Source organism: Nasonia vitripennis, chromosome 1 (assembly GCF_009193385.2).
Source record: "Nasonia vitripennis strain AsymCx chromosome 1, Nvit_psr_1.1, whole genome shotgun sequence".
NCBI lineage: Eukaryota > Metazoa > Arthropoda > Insecta > Hymenoptera > Pteromalidae > Nasonia > Nasonia vitripennis.
Genome location: NC_045757.1, coordinates 11,443,060 through 11,463,786, shown reverse-complemented (window position 1 = coordinate 11,463,786; position 20,727 = coordinate 11,443,060). Strand labels below are relative to the sequence as shown.

The window sequence follows — 20,727 nt, the reverse complement described above, 5'->3', positions numbered from 1 at the left end:
TTTGGTGTGAAAATTCCCTAGCCCTCCGAAATTCGACGTATATCGTATATGTGTGTATGTATACGTGCATGAGCACTTGTGAAATTTTGGCATCGATCATGCATTTTCGGGAAACCCGCGGCGATCCGGAGACTTTTCTTTGCGGCCAAATGTTCCCGCGGCTTCCGATTCATTGTTGTCGGGGGGTAAAAATAGAACAGTAGTTTATTGGCGCGATTCGCCTAGTTCCATTCAGGCTCGACGAGCTTTGACAGTTTGTTCGGAACTGTTTCTCTGTCTCTTTCCCTCTCTCGCTTGTGTGAGGCTTCACACACACACACACACACACACACACACACACACACACACACACACACACACACACACATATATATATATATATATATATATATATATATATATATATATATATATATATATATATATATATATATATATATATATATATATATATATATATATATATATATAGGTATAACTATATAACCTCCCCTCGTTTACTGTCACACACAGAGAGACAGACAGAGTGTCTGTGCTTTCCCAAAAACTTAGCATCGACAAACGACCTTAGTAAGTCAACATAACCTTACGTTAATTTAGCCATAACTAATTAAGTATTATTTACGATCGTCCCGCAATAGACGAAAATTTCCGCGCACGAATTGGTAGATCGTGTGAGGGAATAGCCGATGTGTAACTATATAGGAGTCGCCGTAAACTTAACCTCAAAGTAGTAGTAGTGTCCCTGTATTTGGCTCTCTCTCTCTCTCTCTCGCCTGGAAATGTATCAATGAAATATTCCCTGTGTCTATGTGTGCCCCGAGATGCTAGCCTCGAGCTCGCATGAGCATGTAGTTGTATCAAACATGAGTCTTGGAGAGAAAAAAAATACTTGTTTTTCATTTCAGTGATGTGAGGGGTTTGGAAACAGTGACGAAGGGACACAACAATAGGATTGGATTACCTCTCGTCAAACTGTAACAAACAAAAACACTCCTATGCCCTCTGCCACAGGTAGTTATCGTTCGTCTACAGAGCTCATTGTGTTTAGTATACAGTAGAGGCTTGTTTCAGCCATTAGTTATATCATTTCCTTTGCTTTAAAATACTCTGAGTACGATGTCCACATTTGTAGGAATACCTAGAAGAACGCCAACACACGATGTGTATTGTATGTATTGAAAATACGTTGAGAATTAGTGACAAAGATAATGCTACTTCATACTTTACTCCTCCAAAATGTGCACTCCCTGTCGAATCAAGAAACAACATGCTTGTTTCGCAAATTAGAGAGGACCATGAGTTTGATTGAAGGTTCTTTTTCGAGCTTTTGTGCACACAATTGAATATTTCAAGTTCATAGCTTAACAACAAAAATATTACAATGTTTTTCTTATCCAGAGGAGCACCAACTTAAGTTATAAAATCTCTTTATCGTGTTTTTTAATTCATCAACTGCTATGTAACTGCCAGTAGCCATTGATAGTAATACTACAGTTGCGTTTGGATTGATTCAATGCTGCTCTTTACAGGTGGAGCCAACCCTTTAGGGCAGCAGAAGGGTGGGGGTAATATGCCCAGTAATGAAGAATGTGGAATCCGAGATGTATGGAACCACAATCTCGAGGAAGAGTTTCGCACTATTCGGCAGATTGTGCAACAATATCAATATATCGCAATGGACACAGAGTTTCCAGGAGTTGTTGCAAGACCAATAGGTATGCACTTTTTTCTTTCGGTGTTCTCTTTTGAATGAAATTGATGGTAATATTTTTTTTTATTTCAATCATCTTTGACAGGTGAATTTAGGACGAGCGCAGATTATCAATATCAGTTGCTGCGCTGCAATGTAGACCTTTTAAGAATCATACAGCTTGGACTCACATTTCTTGACGAATCGGGGAATACACCAGCAGGATACACAACGTGGCAGTTTAATTTCAAGTTCAACTTGGCGTAAGTAAATTCAACCTGATAGTAAACGACTCTTCTCTTAATTCTAACTATACTTACAAAATGTCAATCTGCAGGGAAGATATGTATGCTCAAGATAGTATAGACATGCTGCAAAATAGTGGTATACAATTCAAAAAACACGAAGAAGAAGGCATTGACCCTCTGGATTTTGCAGAGCTATTAATGACTTCTGGAATCGTACTGGTAGATGATATAAAATGGTTATCATTTCATTCTGGCTATGATTTTGGATATCTGCTGAAACTTCTTACGGATCAAAATTTACCACAAGAAGAAAGTGAATTCTTTGAACTTCTGAGGATATATTTTCCAACAATATATGACGTGAAGGTAAAACATTGAGCAACAATTCATCCCATGTGATTATGATTATTAAGTATAGGCTAATTCAATTTTATCGTATTCTAGTATCTTATGAAATCCTGTAAAAACTTGAAAGGAGGCTTACAAGAGGTAGCTGAACAACTAGAACTACAAAGAGTGGGTCCTCAGCATCAAGCTGGTTCAGATTCGCTCCTCACTGGAATGGTCTTTTTCAAAATGCGAGAAGTACGTTAATGATACAGTAGTTTATGAGTCATATACTGCTAATTTAATCTTGCATTACCTACTGAAACAACGATGATGTACATCATTTGTTCTTTTTGACTGTTTTCAAACTAAATATTTTTGCGAGGCATATATTTAAAATCATATTATTTAACTCAGTTGGCAAGTAAGGAAGCGCGTGTACAATGGGTAATTCAAATTTTCAGATGTTTTTCGAGGACAACATTGACGATGCCAAGTACTGCGGTCATCTTTATGGATTGGGAACGTCTTTTGTCGTCAACGGTTCCGGAGGCTACCTTGACAGCAACGGCGACAACTCATCGTCATCGTAATAAGAACACGCAACACGTCATGTCCATCAATGATGATTTTCTGTGAATAATTCGTACATGAACCTGATAATGAAGTCCAGATTACCTGTCGCGTGTAGATTCTGTACAATTCACAAAGAAACTTTCAGTAAATTTTTTTAATTTTGTCATACAAATATTTCATTTTAAAGAAAAACAAAGAGTTATGCGAGAAAGAGTTGAAAACCTTGTAGAGACACGAGTTTTATTACAAAATTACAGTTGACTGTAAGTTAGTGAAACTGATCGTCCTTGTTCACTTTTGCTTTTTTTTAAAAAAGGCAAGAGCTTTTGTAACTTCATTTTTTCCGCGCTTATTGTTGATATGTCTGTTTTTTCTCGAGCTCTGTTCCGATTTAGAGCCTGCGTGTATATTAACATGCTGAATGTTTTCTTTCTTTTTTGTAAAAAACGATTGTGAATATATATTAACTCTAAATCGAGCAACAAAAAAACTATTTTTGCTTTCCTTTCCGTTCGCGAGAGCAAGACAGCTGCGATTAATAAGCCTAGGGCTCAATGTCACATGTAAATGCTATCGTTAACGACCATTGTTTTACTGTCTTCTTTTCTGTCAAACCCCCAAATAAACTGTGATTCTCACATTGCTCCGTAAAAAACACCACGATCTTTTTTTTTACTGAACTCGGCACAAGCTACGTCTCTGCGATCAATTTTTCGACCTCTAGTTTTAGCGGCGCCTCGTGATTTATTGTAAAGCTGTAATAAAGAGAGGATGTTTTTGGTATCAATCTATACATTATAACCAGGCATTTGTCACTGTAGTACCGTAACCACGATATTGTCACTCTGTACATACGCCTCCGCCCTTTCGTGTACAATGTGCATGTGTCGCCTTGGAATTAGGTCAGAAGGCCCGCTTCTCTTTTTTTCCTCTCTCGACTATGCCGCTCGTAAGTACATACATGCGGCGTTGCCTCACGCCTCGCATACCTGTCCGCCGCTTCGCGTCAGATAAGCGGGCCGCTTATCTTCCCTATCTCTCGTTATCGCTCGCTCTGATTCCCGCTTTTCGACTCTTCTTGATCTAACTACGCTCAGTTACTCCGCGGCGCTCTCACCTGTGTAATCGGCTTGCGCGGCCCCATCGGTGCAGTTTAATTTATTTTCTCGGCCCCCGTTAATCGCACTTTTCCGCTCGTCCGACAGAAGCTTCGCAGACCCGAGGATTCGCGCGGATGGGAAGCGGTCATTGAGGTCCCGTCGAGTTTTCCCACGTGCATACAAGCGCAGATTTCGAGAACACGCAGAGGAGACCGTCCGGGATGCGTCCGCGAGATTCTCGGATGTCGCGCGTCGCGGCGCTCGTCCTTCTGATCGGCCTGTGCGCGCCCGCCTACGCGCAATCCAACGCGGAGACGTTCGAGAGCGCTTTCGGCCTGAGCAACGCTCAACCGGAGGCCGGCTCCGGCGCCGGGGAAACCTCGCCCGCCGAAGGACCTCACTCGGAGCTGGAAGACCTCGAGGGAGCGAGCAACGACGCCAAGGAGCCCGTGGCCCAGCCCACGAGGGAAGAATTAGAGGATCAGCACGAGGTGGACAAGCTAGCCGACGTGGAGGTTCAGCAGGATCTGGACAGCGGCAGCAGCGGCGACGGCACCGAGGCTCAAGGCCCCAAAGGTTTGTCGCCCAGGATCCTCGGCAGCGACGAGACCAGCGCCAAATACGTGAGATACGGTAAAGGAAATGACGTGCGTGTGTGTGCGTGTGGCTCAGCTTCGATATGGGGGAGAGCCGAGAAAAATAGGCTTATCGCTGTACACGCCGCGACGAAAGAGCGAGAGAGCATAGGCGTATCACTTATCGCGCCGAATCGGGCCGCACCTTTCAACGCCTCATGGGATTGTTATTTTCTCACCTGCGTGTTGACCAATAATGTCCGTTTTGTTCGGCCCGATTGCGAGAAAGTTGGAAAACTTTCGCTGCTTTCTACTAACATTATGCAAAACGCTTGGCTGTTATCTCGCTCTATCTGTTGTTTTCGACACCTTTTTGAGTAACACATGCGCATCTGCAGAACGGTTTCTTCGATTTTCGCCATATCCAGAAACGCAGCGGCAGCAGCAGCTTTGAAAGAAAAATCGTAAAAAAGCAGGCACGACTGGAATTAGGGTTTGGTGCACCTGCTTAATCATAGTAGTATCTATACACGGCTGATTCCCGTGTGTGTTTGCGGTGCGTCATCCGAAGCTTCGACGGTGCCCGCATACACCGCGTCCTGTTATTATCTTGCGCGTATCGCTTATATATCTCGGGAGCTTTATCAGTTACTGGCTCCGGTGTGAATCGCTTGTGAATCATCGTAATTCCGATTCTACTACGCTTTCCACGCATCGCGCGTGCAATGCAATGCGCTGCAACTCCGAGCATGATGGGTTATGGTTTTAGATATTAATACTTTCTATCGCGATGCGCCACTTTTCTATATAGCATCATCGATTCGCGTTGGAAAATACTTATTTGCTCGCAGTGAAAAAATACGTCGGAACTTCTCTAGAATTACTTATGCAGCACGTCCCCGATTTGCGTAAATGTATAAATATAGTTGCGAAACTTTTAATTATTCATCGCCGCAAGACGTATTTATAAAATTGGAGTTTCGGATGATGTAATAATAACATTGTTGCGGATGATCTGATTAAAATTAAGCTTATATTTGAATTACTCTAAAACTTATGGCAGCCGCCGCCGTATATTTGATTTCTATTAATACCGAGAATTCCTTGGATTCGCGATTTTGTTTAAAGTTTCAAATGTTCTATATAAAAATTAATTTATTGAAAGAAACAATCTAAATTTAGAATTGTGAAAATTGATTGAAAGTGCAAAGGGAAAATCGTATACACGTTTTTTGTTGCCATTTTATTTATGCTTCGTCTGTCATTGCATTTTTCAAAAGATATTTATTTTTTATGCCGATATTTGTCGAGTCGATTTCTCCGATGGCTTTTCGAAAAAAACCTGATTATACAGTTATAAATGAGCCATCAAATCTCGACAGCGACAAGTTTCGCGCAAAAAGCAGCGAACCACAAATATAACGACGCAGCGCTTATGGGACGACTGTAATATTGCATGAAAAATAAATTCCAGACTCTGATGACCCGGAGGCCGATCGATATGCTCCCCGACCGGAAGAGTCGACACCCAATTACGTCATCACGGAAGCGAGGCTCAAGGAGATCCGCTCCAAGTTCATGTACTGGTACTTCGATAAAGGAGGAGATAACAATATGGGTGACTACCAGACCGACATTCACAACTCGGTCTCCCAGATCCACAAGAACTTCAACTTCCAGCTGCCGTTCTTCGGATTCCGTTACAACTACACTCGAGTGGGTTTCTCAATTAACTGCCCCTTTTATAACATGTACCTATATACCCAGTGTTTCGCGGTATTCATTCATGTGTCCTCGCCACTTTCAGCTATCGATGAACGGCTACCTGGAATTCAGCGATCCTCCCGAGCAGTACGACACCTACCCGCTGGTGTTTCCCGTGAAGGACTGGCCGAAAACCAACGACCCGGCCTTCATCGGCATTTTCTTCAGCAAGTGCCGTATCGGTCGCCTGAAGCCCACGGATCTCGATCAGCGGAAGCCCGGCGTTTATTTCCGGTAGGGAGTCGCTTTTTTTTAAGCTTTTCGATTCCATGAAAATGAATTTTCGAGCGAATCAACGCTTTGTCTATTTTTACGGTTTATTGAAAGATGAAAGGTTCGAAAAGCCCGCATTTTCGAAGCTATCTCTGCCGCTGCGTGGTGAATCTTTCAATAAAATTTATCAATTTCAAACGTGTGGAAGCTCTTTCAATTCAGAGCTGTGAAAAAAATGGAATGTAAACTGAACAAAAATCACATCCGTGTCTATTTCAGTCTAGAGCGCGACCTGCACAGACGTACCGACCAGTTCGGCGTGGAGATGCGCGAGCGCGTCATGTGGGACATCCGTGAGGGCGTCGTCGGCGCGGACTTGTTCTACCCTAAGCACGCGGTCCTCGTCACCTGGAAGAACATGTCCTTCGCCGGTGGCATCGACAACTCGCTCTTCCGGACCAACACCTTCCAGCTGGTCCTGGCCACCGACGAGGTCTACACCTACGCCATCTTCAACTACCTCGACATCTCCTGGACCAGTCACACCGAGGCCGGCGGCGACACCACTGGCGGAGAGGGTGGCGTCCCCGCTTACGTGAGTATTCAGCCGCTAATGGTTCAGTTGACGTTATACAATATATAAAAGCGCCGTTTAATCGCATAATCGCGCGATCGAAAACTCGAGCTCGCTCGGCTGGCTTTATTTCCGCGTCACGTTTGCGTCGGATCGCCGCGCACAAAGCGAGACTTAATAACGTTCTCGCGCGAATATAAACAACGTATATAGCGGATCGAGATGGGTATACAGTATAGGCGGCTGTTTGCTTTCGCGAAAAAGCGCCGCGACAGGTTTTATGGGACAGGCGGAGTATAGCGTATACGTGATGGGGAAGTTTCTTTTTCATTTCAGATCGGCTTCAACGCCGGAAATGGAACTCAGAGTTACGAGTACATGCCGTACTCGCAGGCGTCGACGGTGAGAGACCTGTCGGGTCGAGGATGGGCGAACGGCTTTCCCGGACGTCACATCTTCCGTATTGACGAGAAGATCATGCTTGGCACCTGTAACAAGGATATCGGTAAATATGAGGGGAGAAAAAATAAATGAGATAACTCGCCGATGTTAATGTACATGCAATATGAGAGGAAAATCGATTCATTGTGGCGTCTAATAATATCGTTAAAAAGTGCGAATATAACGAATATCCATAACTATCGTGCATTATATGGTTTTACGATTTTGAAAAATTCCAGCCGGAGCTCACTTGCCCCTGGTGTTCGCGCCCGAGAGCGGCAACATGCTTGGCGGTACTGTGGTCAACATCACCGGCCCCTGTTTCCAACCGGGCGACAAAATCCAGTGCCGCTTCGACACGGAGATAGTCGACGGCACCTACGTCGACACCAACAGGGCCATTTGCATCCAGCCGTTCGTCAAAGCCGAGGGCTACATCCGCTTTGCCGTTGCCGTGAACAACGGCAGGTACGATTGGAAGGGCAAGTACTTTATCGGTAAGTGCGGCTTTTGATCTTTTGCTTTTCAAAACGTACCTTCTTATGTACGAGATGTTGCCTCGTTGCAGAAACACCGGCTTCGGCGACCGAGAAGATCTTCTTCACGACGCGAGCTGTGCACGACCGCGACCCCGCGGAGATCAGGATATCCTGGAACTCGTACAATTTGACCAGCAATCTGAACGCCGTCCTTCAGATATCGCTCTGGGGATACAGAGAGACGACCATTCGGCCCGAGCTCGAATTCATAAACATGATCGAGGTTCGTATGCCATATATATCGGCCCGGATATATTGCCTTTATTTAAATTCAATTTTACGAGGCTGCGCAACGTTAATATACGCCGCGTGTCATGTATCTGTGCAGGAAGGGACAGTGAACTCCGGCTCTTACGTCATCACCCCGGCGAACTACAAGAACCGCAACGATCCTCTGACCAACGACATGCAGTTCGGCTTCCTCCAGATCAACCTCACCAATCCCAGGCAGTACAGCAACCTGCCCATAACGCCGTCAGTATAAACTTCCTTGAATCCCCAATTATCTCATAATATTCTACGTCTATTATAATGCGTTCGCCACCTGCAGGGTCCTGTGGAGCAAACCCATACCGCTGGCCTGGTACTTCGGTCCCCAGTGGGAGCGACTCTACGGCAACAAGTGGCCCCAGCGTCTCTGCGACCAGTGGATCATGCACGACCGGTACCTCAAGAACTTTGCCGGCGAGGTCTCGCTCTGCCCCTGCACCCTCGAGCACGCCCTCACCGACAAGGGCCGATTCCTGCCCGACTACAACTGCGACAAGGACTCGAACCCCGACTGCTACTACAACAAGGGGGCCATTCACTGCGTCGTCACCGGGGCTCCGAAGTGAGTTTGACGCGCGCGCTATTCTTTTTTACAAATTCAGAGTATTTTATATGCGCGCGCGCATTCGAATCGTTAACTCTCCCGCTAATTGCTTGCCACTTACGTTTTACCGTGTCGTATATCCCAGTTATAAACAGCTATACTCGAAACATAGTATAGCGCGGAAAATACACTGATGCATGAGAGAATTAAATGAATTAACGAGGTGAAATTCGTAGTCTGGACGGTTCGGAGCAGCAGTGTTGCTACGACAAGAACAACATGCTGATGTTGACGTACGACCAGCAATGGGGCTCGCGGCCGCACCGATCGCACAACCTCGGCTACCTGCCCTGGAACGAGGCTAACAAAGTGCCGACCCTGTCGCACTGGTTCCACGACATGGTGCCCATGTACACCTGCTGCATCTGGCAGGAGGAGCAGGCGGTCGGCTGCGAGACGTTCAGGTTCGAGAGAAGGCCGTCGCAGGACTGCATCGCCTACCAGAGCCCGAGCATCGGCGCCGTCTTCGGGGATCCCCACGTGGCCACCTTCGACGGGCTGGAGTACACGTTCAACGGAAAGGGCGAGTTCGTCCTCGTCAGGGTGGACGACGTCAAGGACAAGCTCGACATCCAGGGAAGGTTCGAGCAGCTGCCCAAGAACTTTTACGGGGAGGTCCGCGCCACGCATCTCACGGCCGTCGCGGCGAGAGGAAACAACTCGGCGACGATCGAGGTCAGGCTGCGACCGAGTCACGCCCAGTGGCGCTATCGGCTCGACGTCTTCGCGGACAACAAGCGGGTCTACTTCGACAGGACGTCCTTGAAGTTCCAGCACTTCGCCGGGGTCGTCGTCTACACGCCCACGTACATCCTCAACCAGAGCGAGGTCATCATAATGTTCGACACCGGGGCCGGGGTCGAGGTCGTCGAGAACCAGGGCTTCCTCACGGCCAGGGTCTACCTTCCCTGGACCTACATGGTGAGCGAGCGATCTCGTCGAGTACATTTCCGACGTGACTCGTCGAAACTCACTACCCTCTCTTCTTCTCTCCGCAGAACAAAACCCGAGGACTGCTGGGCAACTGGAGCTACGACATAATCGACGACCTGACCAACCCGGACGGCATGATCTCCTCCATCAGCAACCTGAACAACTTCGAGGCGGTGCACAAGGACTTTGCGATAAACTGGCTCCTCGAGGACAGGGAGGACTCGAAGAAGGGCGCTTCTCTGTTCACCCGGGAATTCGGCCGCACTGCCAGCTACTACGCCAACCGGACCTTCGAGCCCGAGTGGAAGCGCACGCCCGAGGAAATATTGCCGGCCAACAGGTACCGTACAACGTATCGGAATTTCGCGCTTTATTCGCCCGCAGTTTGTTTCGAACGCGCGCATTAACAGCTGCGGCTCGATTACCCGGCTTTCAGGACGGTCGACGTTATCCGGGCGCACGATCTCTGCGGCGACTCTTATCAGTGCCAGTACGATTACGCCATGAGCCTGAATCGAGATCTCGCGCATTTCACGCGCAATTACTACGACACCTACACCCAGATACGGGCCACCAACAACAGGAGGAGTGAGCATTGTATTTTCTCTCTTTCAACGCCGCGCCTGTTTATTTTCTATAACGAGTTTCGCGCTCTCTGCCGTCAGTAATATCCTGCGGAATCCTGGAGACGCCGCGATTCGGACGGAAAAGCAACTTCCTCTTCGTGCCCGGGACGAGGGTCACCTTCGAGTGCAACCAGGACTTTGTGCTCATCGGCGACCAGAGGCGCATCTGCCTGCCCGAGGGCCGCTGGGACATTCCGGAGTACGGCTACACGGAGTGCCTTCGTAAGTATACCGCTTCGTCTATATACACCTTATTTCTAATTCCATCACGACCACTCACGATTCGGCTCGCACCGGGTCCAATCAATAATGCCCGCCGATAACGCATCATTGATCTCGGCGAGCTCATCGCACAATCATCGCAAATCGAACGACAAAGTGCTCATAAATACACGCAACCGCGACGTTCTCTCGCGTCTGGCGACCCACAGGGCAAGTCGAGTACTCCCAGCGCACCGCCTGGACGACGATGGGCATAATAATGCTGGTCCTCCTGCCGGCGCTCCTCCTCGTGGGCGCAGTCTTCGCGATAATTCGCAGGAAGCAGGAGTCCGGCAACATCACCCAGGCCGACTCGGGCAAGTCGTCCTGGCGCTTCTCCGAGCGCAGCCCCGGCTCCTCCTCGAGGCAGACGACGCCGCTCAAGCTGCGGGCTGCCTCGCCTCTCTCCGAGTCGAGCGACAGTCTCGGGGCCGACAAGGCTCACAAGCCGCGCAAGTACGACGGCGTCTACTACACGCACGAGCCGCTGCCGGGCAAGCCCGACATCGATTTCGAGGACAAGCAGTGGGACCTGAGCCTCAAAGAGAACGAGAAGAACAGCCCCGTCAGCACGGCCAGCTCCAGTCGGAAACCCGAGTCGCTCACGCTTACCACCTCGCCTTCGCCCGTTGCCCCCATCGTTACTCCTCTGCCTCAGAGCACCAGGACCAGCGACGTCTAACGCGCGCTTGTTTTTTTTTTAATTCGTTTTATTATTTTTCTTCTCATTATTTTCTTTGTTCGACATCGATACGCGGGCTCGGGAGGTACATCGTGCGCGCCGTCTCGAATTTTCTGAATGAAGCGTTAACTCACTGCCTGCTATGTATAGGTGTATCGCGCCGAGGATGATTAATGCTTCGAAGAAAGCTGATATGCGCCGTGGAAAAAGATAAGCGATAACGCGAGCAAGAAAATAATAACTACAAGATCGATAATTCTTCGCTCAGCGTGTCCGAATCGCGAGATGAGAGCTCCTTCTTTTAGTTAGTCCGACTCCAAGCACCACCGTCGCGCGCATAACTCTAGTTTTTAACCCAACGATAGTATATACACACAGCTTGCACCGCGTTCGCTTAACCGAAAATAATCTTCACGGGCAGACGAACGCTTCGCGCTCGTTCGAACAAACTTAACTCTTTCTCTCTACGTTTTCAGCGAAGCGTGCGTACGTTTCGCTACGAATTATACTTTTCATCGCTTTTCCGCGCAGACGTATACTTTTATCCGTTAAAACAGAGAAAAAAAAACACGAAAACGAGAGACGCTATTCCGAATAGGCGCGGCGTTGCTGCATCTGTCGCTGATAACGCGACGCCGCCCGATAAATGCGAGGGCAAACTTTTCTTTTATCTTCTCTTTGTATAGCCTCCGTCTATAACCGCATATACGCACGCGTTATGTTGGGCAACGCTCGCGGGACCGGTTTACCTGCTCCGCGCTGATGCAGTCTCAAAATTACGCTCGTATGTGTATACTCTTTGTCGAGACGTGCGCTGGTGCGTTGCGCAATGAGGAGGTGGTATTCGAAACCATGGAATAGAAAGCCTATACGCACGTCTGATATTATATAGAAGTGTGATCGTCGCTCTCGTCGCAAATGTATACCGCATGAGCACATGATGGATTTTTAATATATAACACTGCTATACTTTACTGTTTTTATGTAGTTTTATATCGATTACATATATATATATATATATGCAATAAATGCTTTTGTACACAAGTATACACGAACAAGAGCAGGAAATTTCTATTCCACGAGTTTCCAAAACAAAAAGATGATTTGCGATGATTGTCCATGTAAAGAGTGATATTTTCTTGAACTTTCTTCAACTGTCTCCGTGCGTGGAATGGAAATTTCCGTCGTGTCGCCTCGTGAAATTTTCATTCCCCACCTCTATAACCCCCATCAGATGATCCGCCCTGCATAACACTAACCCGCGAAACCCTCGAACCGAAATCCACCAGGTCAGCAAGAGTTCAGCTCGAGACAGGCGGGTATGGCCTCGGGCATAATCCTGGTCTGCCTCGTGCCCATCCTGCTCATCGTCATCTGCATCGCCTTCCGCGTCCTCCAGAGCCGCAAAGAGGAGCGCGAACGAGAGGAGGCCTTGGACAGGTAAAAAATTGCTCTCGATACACGCTTTATTCGTCTTGAGCGAGAGATTCATGCAACGCATTGCCCGGAATTCAGGACCCGACGGGTGGAGATGCAGAGGATCCGGAAGCTCAACGAGGAGGAGAGGCCTGCCTCGAGTCTCGAGGCCAAGAGCACCTAAATCTGCCGACTGCTATATCGATCGGATGGAGAGAAGACAAATCGAGAGTCATCACGCGCGCGCGCGCTCTCATGCATCTTCAACCCTCGATTTGGATAGATATATTTATAACTTATGCATATGTATACTACTGTCATGAAAGTCATATACCGATTAAGCAGTTTTGTGTGTGCCCTCTTATCTGCGCGAGGACGGCTGAATGGATTTATATTTTGTCTCTTTTTTATGTTTTTACCTTATCATATGCATCAGACGTAGTTTTTAAGCTTCCTTTTTTACCTTTTTCTTATATTATATAGGGTTCCTATGATGTGAACGTGTAAGAGAATAATTATAGCATATATAGGCATAAAGTGTATGATGCCGCGCGGAGATCGATGGTACAAAATGTATGACGCACGTACGTTTTAATACATTACTGAAGTAGGCGATGTTTGTAGCTGTAGTCGTGTTTTTATATATTGAAATAGAAATAAATTCCGAAAAGATTGTTTCTCTTATGCATACTCTTACTAAAATATATACATCATCACGCTGATAATCGACCCACTTCGGAGGGAGCATAATTTAATTTCGCATCGCGCGCGTAAGTATCAGTGATGAAGTTTATACATCTGCGATTTCCAATGAATTGATTGCATTCCGAAAAGTCTCCCCAAGTTTGCCGGGGGAATGTCCGTGTACTCGCTGGATTCCCTGGAAAACGAGCGGACATCGACTCTGAAAATCCCGGACTCGCTCGAACTATGCACCGGTAAATTTTCAAAATATTTACTTAACCTCCCGCAGAGTTGACTCTCGGCCGAGAAAACCCCATGTTGCTCCGACCTTTGATGCCTGGCGAATCGACGCACAGTACCTTTATATAATTCATACGGATAACGCGTATACAGCAGCGAAAAGCGAGCGAGAATGTTTTCCCACTCTAACCCCTCGAAAACATTCTTACATGCATTCCGGCCGTACGCGATCATCAGGAGGGAGTAATGAAACCGCAGAGGTCGCCCGCGTAAATCGGAGCAGCTCGAAGAATGCGATAATTGCATCGGGAGAAAATTCGGCTGCTGCAGCGAGGCAAAAGGAAATCCAGCATCAGCTGCCGGCTTCCGGCATTCCTCGCAAAAAGCTTGCCAGCGCAGCCCCACCCCCGGCTGCTGCTGCTGCATCGCGACGACTCTCCGGACAGAATAAGCGGCCCGAGTCTTACTTGGAACTCTATCGTCGAAGATTCAGTGAGCTGCTCTCCGATGCTTCTTCCGCTTTCCTTCTGCGAGTTTATTTTATTTTCTCTCCCGTGGGGCAGTCTACGGTGCTCGCTTTGCTTTTAACGTCTTTATCTCTCGCGACTGACACCGGCTTCTCGCGATTTTTCAATTAATCGCTAAAGTGTGGATTATGTGCGAGTCGGCCTGTGCATTATTAGTTTAGCGAATTAATATTTACGTGAGAAATTCGTAATTTCGCGAGGAGTCGCTGCTGGGACAAGGCATATATAATTGAAGCGCCGTGTACGCGAATTTAATTAAAACCAAAATAACCATAATGCCGGGTGAATTCGGTGTTGCAGCCGTTATTATGTCGATTTTAGCTCTGATGCCCCGGCCATCGTAATGTAAATATATTATGAGACCTGTACCTATGGGATTAACAAAATTGATGAAATACTCTTTATTATCCATAAAATTATCGCGCTATAACGTGCCTGTGCGAATCGAAAGGATGCGGCAAAAAGATTTTTACTTTTTCCCCGCCGCGTAGTGTACGGGTATATGGAAAAAAAATCGACTCGAAGCGTGAAAAAAGAACGCGCGCTGCATTCGGAGAAGCGAAAGTTCAATTTGGGTAAAAGCCGTGACGCGTGCAGACTGTTTGACAGAAGGGACAGATTTGATGGCAAAATGATTTGCAGGCTGCCCACGGGGCATCGCGCGACGTGTCCGTTGCGAGAAATAAAAAATGCGATCTCGCGTACTTTGTTATATCTTCGCTTAAAGTAATCCTCTGCGAAGGCGCATCGTTTATTTTGCAAACGAATCGCTGTCGGGCTATAAGAGGCTTTTCATAGCAGTGTCCGCACTTCCGATAGATTTCGAATATGAAAATATAGTATAGCTGGTTTGGACATCGTCTTTGTTGATTTCAACTTCAAAGTACACGCTGGTAATCATCGTAAAGCGAAGTAATTAATTGTATATCACGTTATACATCTCGATAATAAGTATGATTATCAATGGCCGAACGAGGTATAACGTTGAGCATATTGCGATTTCGGGTAATGCGAGCAACGAAATTAACTGCTGCGCGTTAAAAATCCGCATTGAAAAGCAGTGATTTCGGCAGAAAATGGTCAGCGTATTTATACAATTCGCAAAATGACCGCATCGAAAATCGAGGTTCTAATTAAAACGTTCGTCTATATTTACCGAAGTACACACATCGAAACGCGAAATTCGAGCTTGTCAACCCTTTTGAAGATATAACAATGAGCACACAAGTCTCTCAGTTTTCCCGCATCGAATCCCCTCGGAGACCTGCAGTCCTTTCCGCTCAGTCAATATTTAGCCGAGGAAAATATGCCCACTCTGATCTATAAGTCTCGTAAAGCGGTCATCCTCCGTATTCGCGCGAACAGGTGCCGAGGCGTCGAGCTCCCCAGAGGCGGCTGGTTTGTCGATTTGCGGCGACAGTTCGGGCCGACTTCACGACGCCGGCGCCGAGGAGGACGTCTCGCGGGACGATCGGAGCGAGCTGAGCTTCTATCGTCGACTCCTCGACGAGACCGAGGCCGAGGCTTACCAGCGGCGCACTTCTCGCGACGCGACGTGTTTCCGGCCTTACACCATCGAGGACTACAGGATTATCAGAGCCACGTCCGCCAAGCTCGACCGGTCGCTCGGACCCGATCGCGAGGACGTCTGCGCCAAAGTGTGTACATCGTTCGAAATCGAGCATATTATCCAATAAGCGCGCGCGTCGGGGCTGAATCTTCGTTGAATGCCGGCCATACCGGGCTCGAGGGATCGAGAACGAGTGAAAAAGTCGGGAAATCCGATAATCCGTAATTAATTCAATTCAATATCCCTCAAACGCCGCCGGGAGGACGTTCGAAATTTCCAAAGGAGATCCTCCGCACCTAATCCACAGCCGTAGTTCAATCCCGCTCGCGCGCACGCGCATCAGCTTACAATTTCACGCAAGACCTAAAGCGAGTTATGCGCGATTCCGCTTTCCCTCTCCGCCGGTCAGGCTTTTAGCCCATCAGTTTCAATCTAATAAACTGCAGAATGCGCTTTCCTCCTTTTCTTCCCTCGCCCGCCGCGTATACGTATTATATATACGTACAGCAGCTATAACTCCGGGGCTTTCTTTGCGTTTAATCAAATCCAACTGCGAGCGAGTTGCATAGCTGCGACGGTACGTTATCCGTCGCTAAACCGCTCTTTCCCGGGTAAATAATAATTGCTTTCGCAATTATTAATCGCGATTTACTTTGTTTTTGTGCGAGCATAGAATTCTTGTCCGTGTGTGTGTCTGTGTGTGTGTGTGTGTGTGAGAGAGAGAGAGAGAGAGAGAGAGAGAGAGAGAGAGAGACAGAGAGAGAGAGAGAGAGAGAGAGAGAGAGCGAAGTGTTGTTGCGCGGCGGAATCTTGTAAATTTTGGAGACCGAAATAAAGAGAGTTTCGATTGTAACTAAATTGACTCATTATTCCGACATTTCCGAATACCCCGATTCGGGTTGATCTAGCGGTCCTCCCTCTGAGATCCAGGCCGGGATCCGGAGGAATATAAATAATAGTGACGCGGATAAGGGGGCCGTAAACAAAAGAGAAAATTTGTTGGCGGAGTTCGCCACGTCACAAGCTTTCACGTTCCTTGCATGTCCGTTCAAACCCATCATCTCGTTCCGTGAATGTATTTTCAACAATTATATCCATTCTCGCGTGAGCGATGTTCGAAAAGATGCGCAACGGCGCTTATTATTTGTCCCAATGAGAAATCGATATGCCCAGTGTTAAGCTCCCGCGGTGTCGTAAATAGTATGCACTGTGTATAAAATATATGTTCAGACTTTATTTATGCACGCCGAAGTCAATTTTTACGACGACGACGTCACGATGATAAAGGAGTCGAAGCGCGCGGTGCATGAAGCACCGCGGCGGAAGTATAATACAAGGCGGAGCAAGGCGAGAGGCTGAGGTAAAGCTCCGGAGGTCGTAATAACTATTAATTAGCCGGGCAATCGCTTCTCGCGATAAACAGCCGCGACGCGGAATTTCCCCTCGGGTTTAACGAGGAGGGTCGCGCTTGTACAAATATTATACATGTAGAGAGAGAGAGAGAGAGAGAGAGAGAGAGAGAGAGAGAGAGAGAGAGGGAGAGAGAGAGAGAGAGAGAGAGAGGGAGAGAGAGAGAGAGAGAGTCCGGAATTTTAATCCGGAGCGCTTCAATTAATATTTCGGCAGCCGGCCGCTGTTCTTAAAACAGCCGGGGGCCGACTCTCGAGCGCACTGTAATGGGATTAATTGTCGCGGGACTCGGACACTGTCTGTTCTCGCACTGGCTTGTCCTACAATAATTAAACGTCAACTTTTAATTGGGCTAATTGCCGCTTGAATTTTTTTCGCTCGAAACGCTTTGAAAAGATGTACGTTTCTACCGTATGACAGCCGTGACGCTGAAAGCTCATTGAATTTTCAGAGGGAGCGGCTGATTCGTCGCAGATCTTACGGCGACGCCGCGAGTGCCCTGAACTGCCAGCGCATTAGTTCCGCGAGCAAAAAAGTCGTCGTCAGCAGCAGCCGTAACAAGGTATACCTACGCTTTTAAATCCGACCATCGATATACTTGCGAGCTTTCGCTCGAGCGAACGTCTGCCGCCGTGAAATTGGCCTCGAGTAGCCGGCTCATATCGGCGCGCGCACTTAATTGCCAATTAGAGCTTAACGATCGAGCCGTCGCATTAATAAATAAATCACGATCGGAGCATCGTCGCGATAATGAGTCTCGCGAGAGCGAAAAGTCGCGCCTGGCCGAACGAGTAGACAAAGCTCGCGACTAATGGACGTGTCGTGGGGGCGGTGTGTATACCTGTATAGAAAGCCTCTCTGTCTTCTCTCTGTCTCTCCTTTGCACCGAAGCCAGGCGAATGGAATTGTGTAATTGAATAACAGGCCAGTAGCGCGCACCTTTGATCTCGAAGGCGACGCTCGGGCATAATTAACGAAAATTGCGCGCGAGCTTGCAGCTGCAGCAGCGGCATTATGTACATTCGATTCCGGAGCCGTCTCTTCTTTCCCCTGCAGCTCTTTAATTTTACAGTAGTGCCGTGTCTTTGGATTCTTTTCCCCCATCTCTCTCTCGCTCGTTCTCCCTATCGAAAACTTCGATGGAAATAGGCACTATTAGTTTAATCGACCGCGGAGGAAAGAGCGCGGGATCGAAAAAAAGCTCGGCGCTGCGCGCGACATCGCGGGACAACACACAAAGGAGAGCCGCGCGTTTCATCTATAAGTGGCCCGTGCGCTAAGATAGCCGACCGGCTCGCGGACGTAAAAGGAGCGAGAGATAGAGAGAACAAGCGCGTCAGCGGCACTATCCGAACGTAAATTCAATTACACGCACAAAGCGAGAGAGAGAGAGAGAGAGAGAGAGAGAGAGAGAGAGAGAGAGAGAGAGAGAGAGAGAGAGAGAGAGATAGAGGGGAGAGGGAGACCGCAGCCGCGAAATGGCTACGCGGTTGCGCGCGACTCACGTGGATAACCTTGCAGCGCCGGCAAATTACATTTCGATTCTCGGCCCTTTGTCTTCTTCCTCTCTCTCTCTCTCTCTCTCTCTCTCTCTCTCTCTCTCTCTCGCTTTGTGCGGTGCCCTGCTATATACTGCAATAAGAGATGCTGTACCTACACTCGGCGGCTGGCTTTGGCTGCTGCTATTCTTTGCCTCCTCGCTGTTTTACTCGCGGCTAAGTGTACCGGACGCCGAGTCTTGTCGCGCCATTCGCGCAGATCGCGGAGAAACGCGAGCGCCTTATCGAGTGGATGGATATTTTTCTACTTTTTTTCAGCGGCATCCGAATAAAGAGAAGCGCCTCCACGATGTTGTACGGTCTCTCAAAGCTCTCGCGCACTCCTGTACACAATGCCCATACCCTCTTCGCGCACTGATTTCTTTGTGTCATTCCCTGCAGAGCGTCGCTACGGTGCAGGGCCCTCAAAGTCGTCGCGCGCTGGAAATCACCGAGGAGCCCTCCAGCTCTTCCGGCGTCTCAAAGGTAAGACTCCCCATACGTATACTGTGTGTACTCGTCCTTTTTCGGCCGGCACTGCACAGTCTCCTCGGGAATCGCGCGCTCGATTTCGGCTCAAAGCTTCCGAAAGGACTCCGAGCCGGGGGCACAAAGCTTCCGCGCGCTGCACTCCTTGTATATATTCCTCGCCCCTCGCGGATCCATCTCGTTCGCCTCCCCCTCCCCCCCTCCCCCCTCTCTCTCTCTCTCTGTTTCTCTCGGCGGATTCGACTTTTTCTCCATGTATCACTCTACACAGCCGGCGGCGATTCCTTCTTGCCGATTGAATCGGCAGGTCGTTAAGCGGAGCTGCAGCACCAGCACTGGACCCCCTCGACGCTGCAATCAGTCGGCCAACGCGTCATCCATCACGAGGACGAGACTGCAGCCCGGGAAATCGAAAGAAGGAGGCAAAGTCGAGGCGAGCTTGCAAGCGCTCAGGACGAGACATTTCAATGAGAAGCGAATGATAGATCAACTCGTCGCCCGCGCAATGTTGCTGCGCGCCTGAGCTTGCTTACACTGTTACTGTGTGTAGTTTTCTCGAAAGTTTCCAGCATCCCTCCGGCTCGTTATTAATTCCGCTGTACCGAAAATAAACCGTCGGGCCGCGATGCTCCGATTCTCTGCCTTATCGTGTATACAGCCGTTCTCTTGCGACGCAGCCTGGAATAACAAATTTCCGCGAGGAATCTAATAAAAACTTGCGAATCTCCCCCGGGACCAAAAACGCTCATCGGATTTCTGTGTATACCTCCGGAAATATAAACTGCTTTAACGTCGAGCTTTTTTATTTCGAGAATAACAGAAGGGGATAATTGTCGAGAGAACGAATGAGCCTGGAAGCTATAGGCAGAACAGCGCATACAGAGGCAGTTTCTCTCAAGCCGCCGCGTACCTATGTGAATAAAGATGGTACAAATCGCTGGTATACAAGTCTCTGCTGCGGAGCTGCATCTGCCAAGCATATTTTCAGCGATGATTCGCTTCTTACCGCGGCTTCAGGCAGGCGCGGCAAACAGCCGCACGTCCTCGATAATTCATCAATAAGCGAGAGCTTTTGATGTACACACACCGGCTTATTATGTTATACGTATAAGCGTCCGGCGAGTTTGCATAAATAAACGCAGGAGACTATAGCTAATAAACGCGCTTTATCCTTTCATCGTCGCCCGCCGCGGGGCTAAACAATTCTAATTTTTCCGTTGAATAAATGGCCTCGATCACGCGAATCATCTATTATTCAAAGCAATCCGCGGCTTGGCCCGCCGAAATCGATAAACAAAATCGGCGGCCGTCGACTCGGCAAATAATACACGCGGCGCGTGCCTACTGCAAACAGTGCGCGAGCAGCCGATGCATCGGGCGCGAAAAAAGCTCCTGTTTGTCTAGCTTCGAGCGGTCTATTCTGTTTG

General features: G+C 48.1%; 3 protein-coding genes across 12 annotated transcripts in view; all 3 read left to right on the top strand.

Moving 5' to 3' along the window:
- The first annotated feature begins 228 nt into the window (after positions 1–228).
- On the top strand, positions 229–3,501 carry LOC100114003 (CCR4-NOT transcription complex subunit 7). 5 transcript variants are annotated; one of them, XM_032601379.1, is made up of 8 exons: positions 266–298; positions 473–570; positions 909–1,014; positions 1,533–1,718; positions 1,800–1,956; positions 2,031–2,307; positions 2,386–2,526; positions 2,733–3,501. In XM_032601379.1, exons 3-8 carry the CDS (start codon positions 999–1,001, stop codon positions 2,859–2,861), a joined length of 906 nt encoding a protein of 301 aa, XP_032457270.1. In that variant the 5' UTR covers positions 266–298; positions 473–570; positions 909–998; the 3' UTR covers positions 2,862–3,501. The 5 variants fall into 5 exon arrangements, with proteins under 5 accessions (XP_003424661.1, XP_032457270.1, XP_008206772.1 ...); XM_008208550.4 differs by lacking the exon at positions 266–298 and adding an exon at positions 1,136–1,171; XM_032601382.1 differs by lacking the exon at positions 266–298 and adding an exon at positions 1,136–1,462 and having other exon boundaries at positions 497–570.
- Positions 3,502–3,639: 138 nt separating this feature from the next.
- On the top strand, positions 3,640–20,094 carry LOC100115204 (protein mesh). Of its 2 annotated transcripts, XR_004345141.1 has the most exons (19): positions 3,640–4,577; positions 5,994–6,235; positions 6,327–6,517; positions 6,776–7,091; positions 7,407–7,575; positions 7,751–8,008; positions 8,080–8,273; positions 8,379–8,524; positions 8,601–8,882; positions 9,101–9,845; positions 9,923–10,197; positions 10,294–10,445; positions 10,523–10,705; positions 12,716–12,866; positions 12,942–13,780; positions 14,004–14,258; positions 17,725–17,835; positions 19,214–19,297; positions 19,572–20,094. XR_004345141.1 is itself a non-coding variant. In XM_001599950.6 (14 exons), the coding sequence occupies exons 1-14, from the start codon at positions 4,166–4,168 to the stop codon at positions 11,424–11,426; spliced, it is 4,077 nt and encodes a 1,358-aa protein (XP_001600000.2). In that variant the 5' UTR covers positions 3,640–4,165; the 3' UTR covers positions 11,427–12,475. The 2 variants fall into 2 exon arrangements, 1 of the variants encoding a protein (XP_001600000.2); XM_001599950.6 differs by lacking the exons at positions 12,716–12,866; positions 12,942–13,780; positions 14,004–14,258; ... (1 more) ...; positions 19,214–19,297; positions 19,572–20,094 and adding an exon at positions 10,915–12,475.
- Positions 13,521–20,727, top strand: part of LOC100114967 (beta-1,4-glucuronyltransferase 1) — a 31,436-nt gene continuing 24,229 nt past the window's right edge. The window contains exons 1-7 of one of the 5 annotated variants that reach the window (XM_008208159.4): positions 13,521–13,612; positions 13,687–13,780; positions 14,004–14,258; positions 15,659–15,951; positions 17,725–17,835; positions 19,091–19,126; positions 19,214–19,297. In XM_008208159.4, coding sequence (XP_008206381.1) covers positions 13,699–13,780; positions 14,004–14,258; positions 15,659–15,951; positions 17,725–17,835; positions 19,091–19,126; positions 19,214–19,297 — 861 coding nt within the window. In that variant the 5' untranslated portion in view covers positions 13,521–13,612; positions 13,687–13,698. The other 4 variants (XM_008208097.3, XM_008208269.4, XM_008208212.4 and 1 more) reach the window with 4 other exon arrangements.

Bases quoted from the DNA above. Each gene is read 5' to 3' on its own strand.
- LOC100114003 (XM_003424615.5), top strand. From the start codon at position 1,212: ATGCTACTTCATACTTTACTCCTCCAAAATGTGCACTCCCTGTCGAAT. The intron at 2,308-2,385 runs GTAAAACATTGA...ATCGTATTCTAG, and splicing joins CAACAATATATGACGTGAAG to TATCTTATGAAATCCTGTAA. The intron at 2,527-2,732 runs GTACGTTAATGA...TCAAATTTTCAG, and splicing joins TCTTTTTCAAAATGCGAGAA to ATGTTTTTCGAGGACAACAT.
- LOC100115204 (XM_001599950.6), top strand. From the start codon at position 4,166: ATGCGTCCGCGAGATTCTCGGATGTCGCGCGTCGCGGCGCTCGTCCTT. The intron at 7,576-7,750 runs GTAAATATGAGG...GAAAAATTCCAG, and splicing joins CACCTGTAACAAGGATATCG to CCGGAGCTCACTTGCCCCTG. The intron at 10,706-10,914 runs GTAAGTATACCG...GGCGACCCACAG, and splicing joins CGGCTACACGGAGTGCCTTC to GGCAAGTCGAGTACTCCCAG.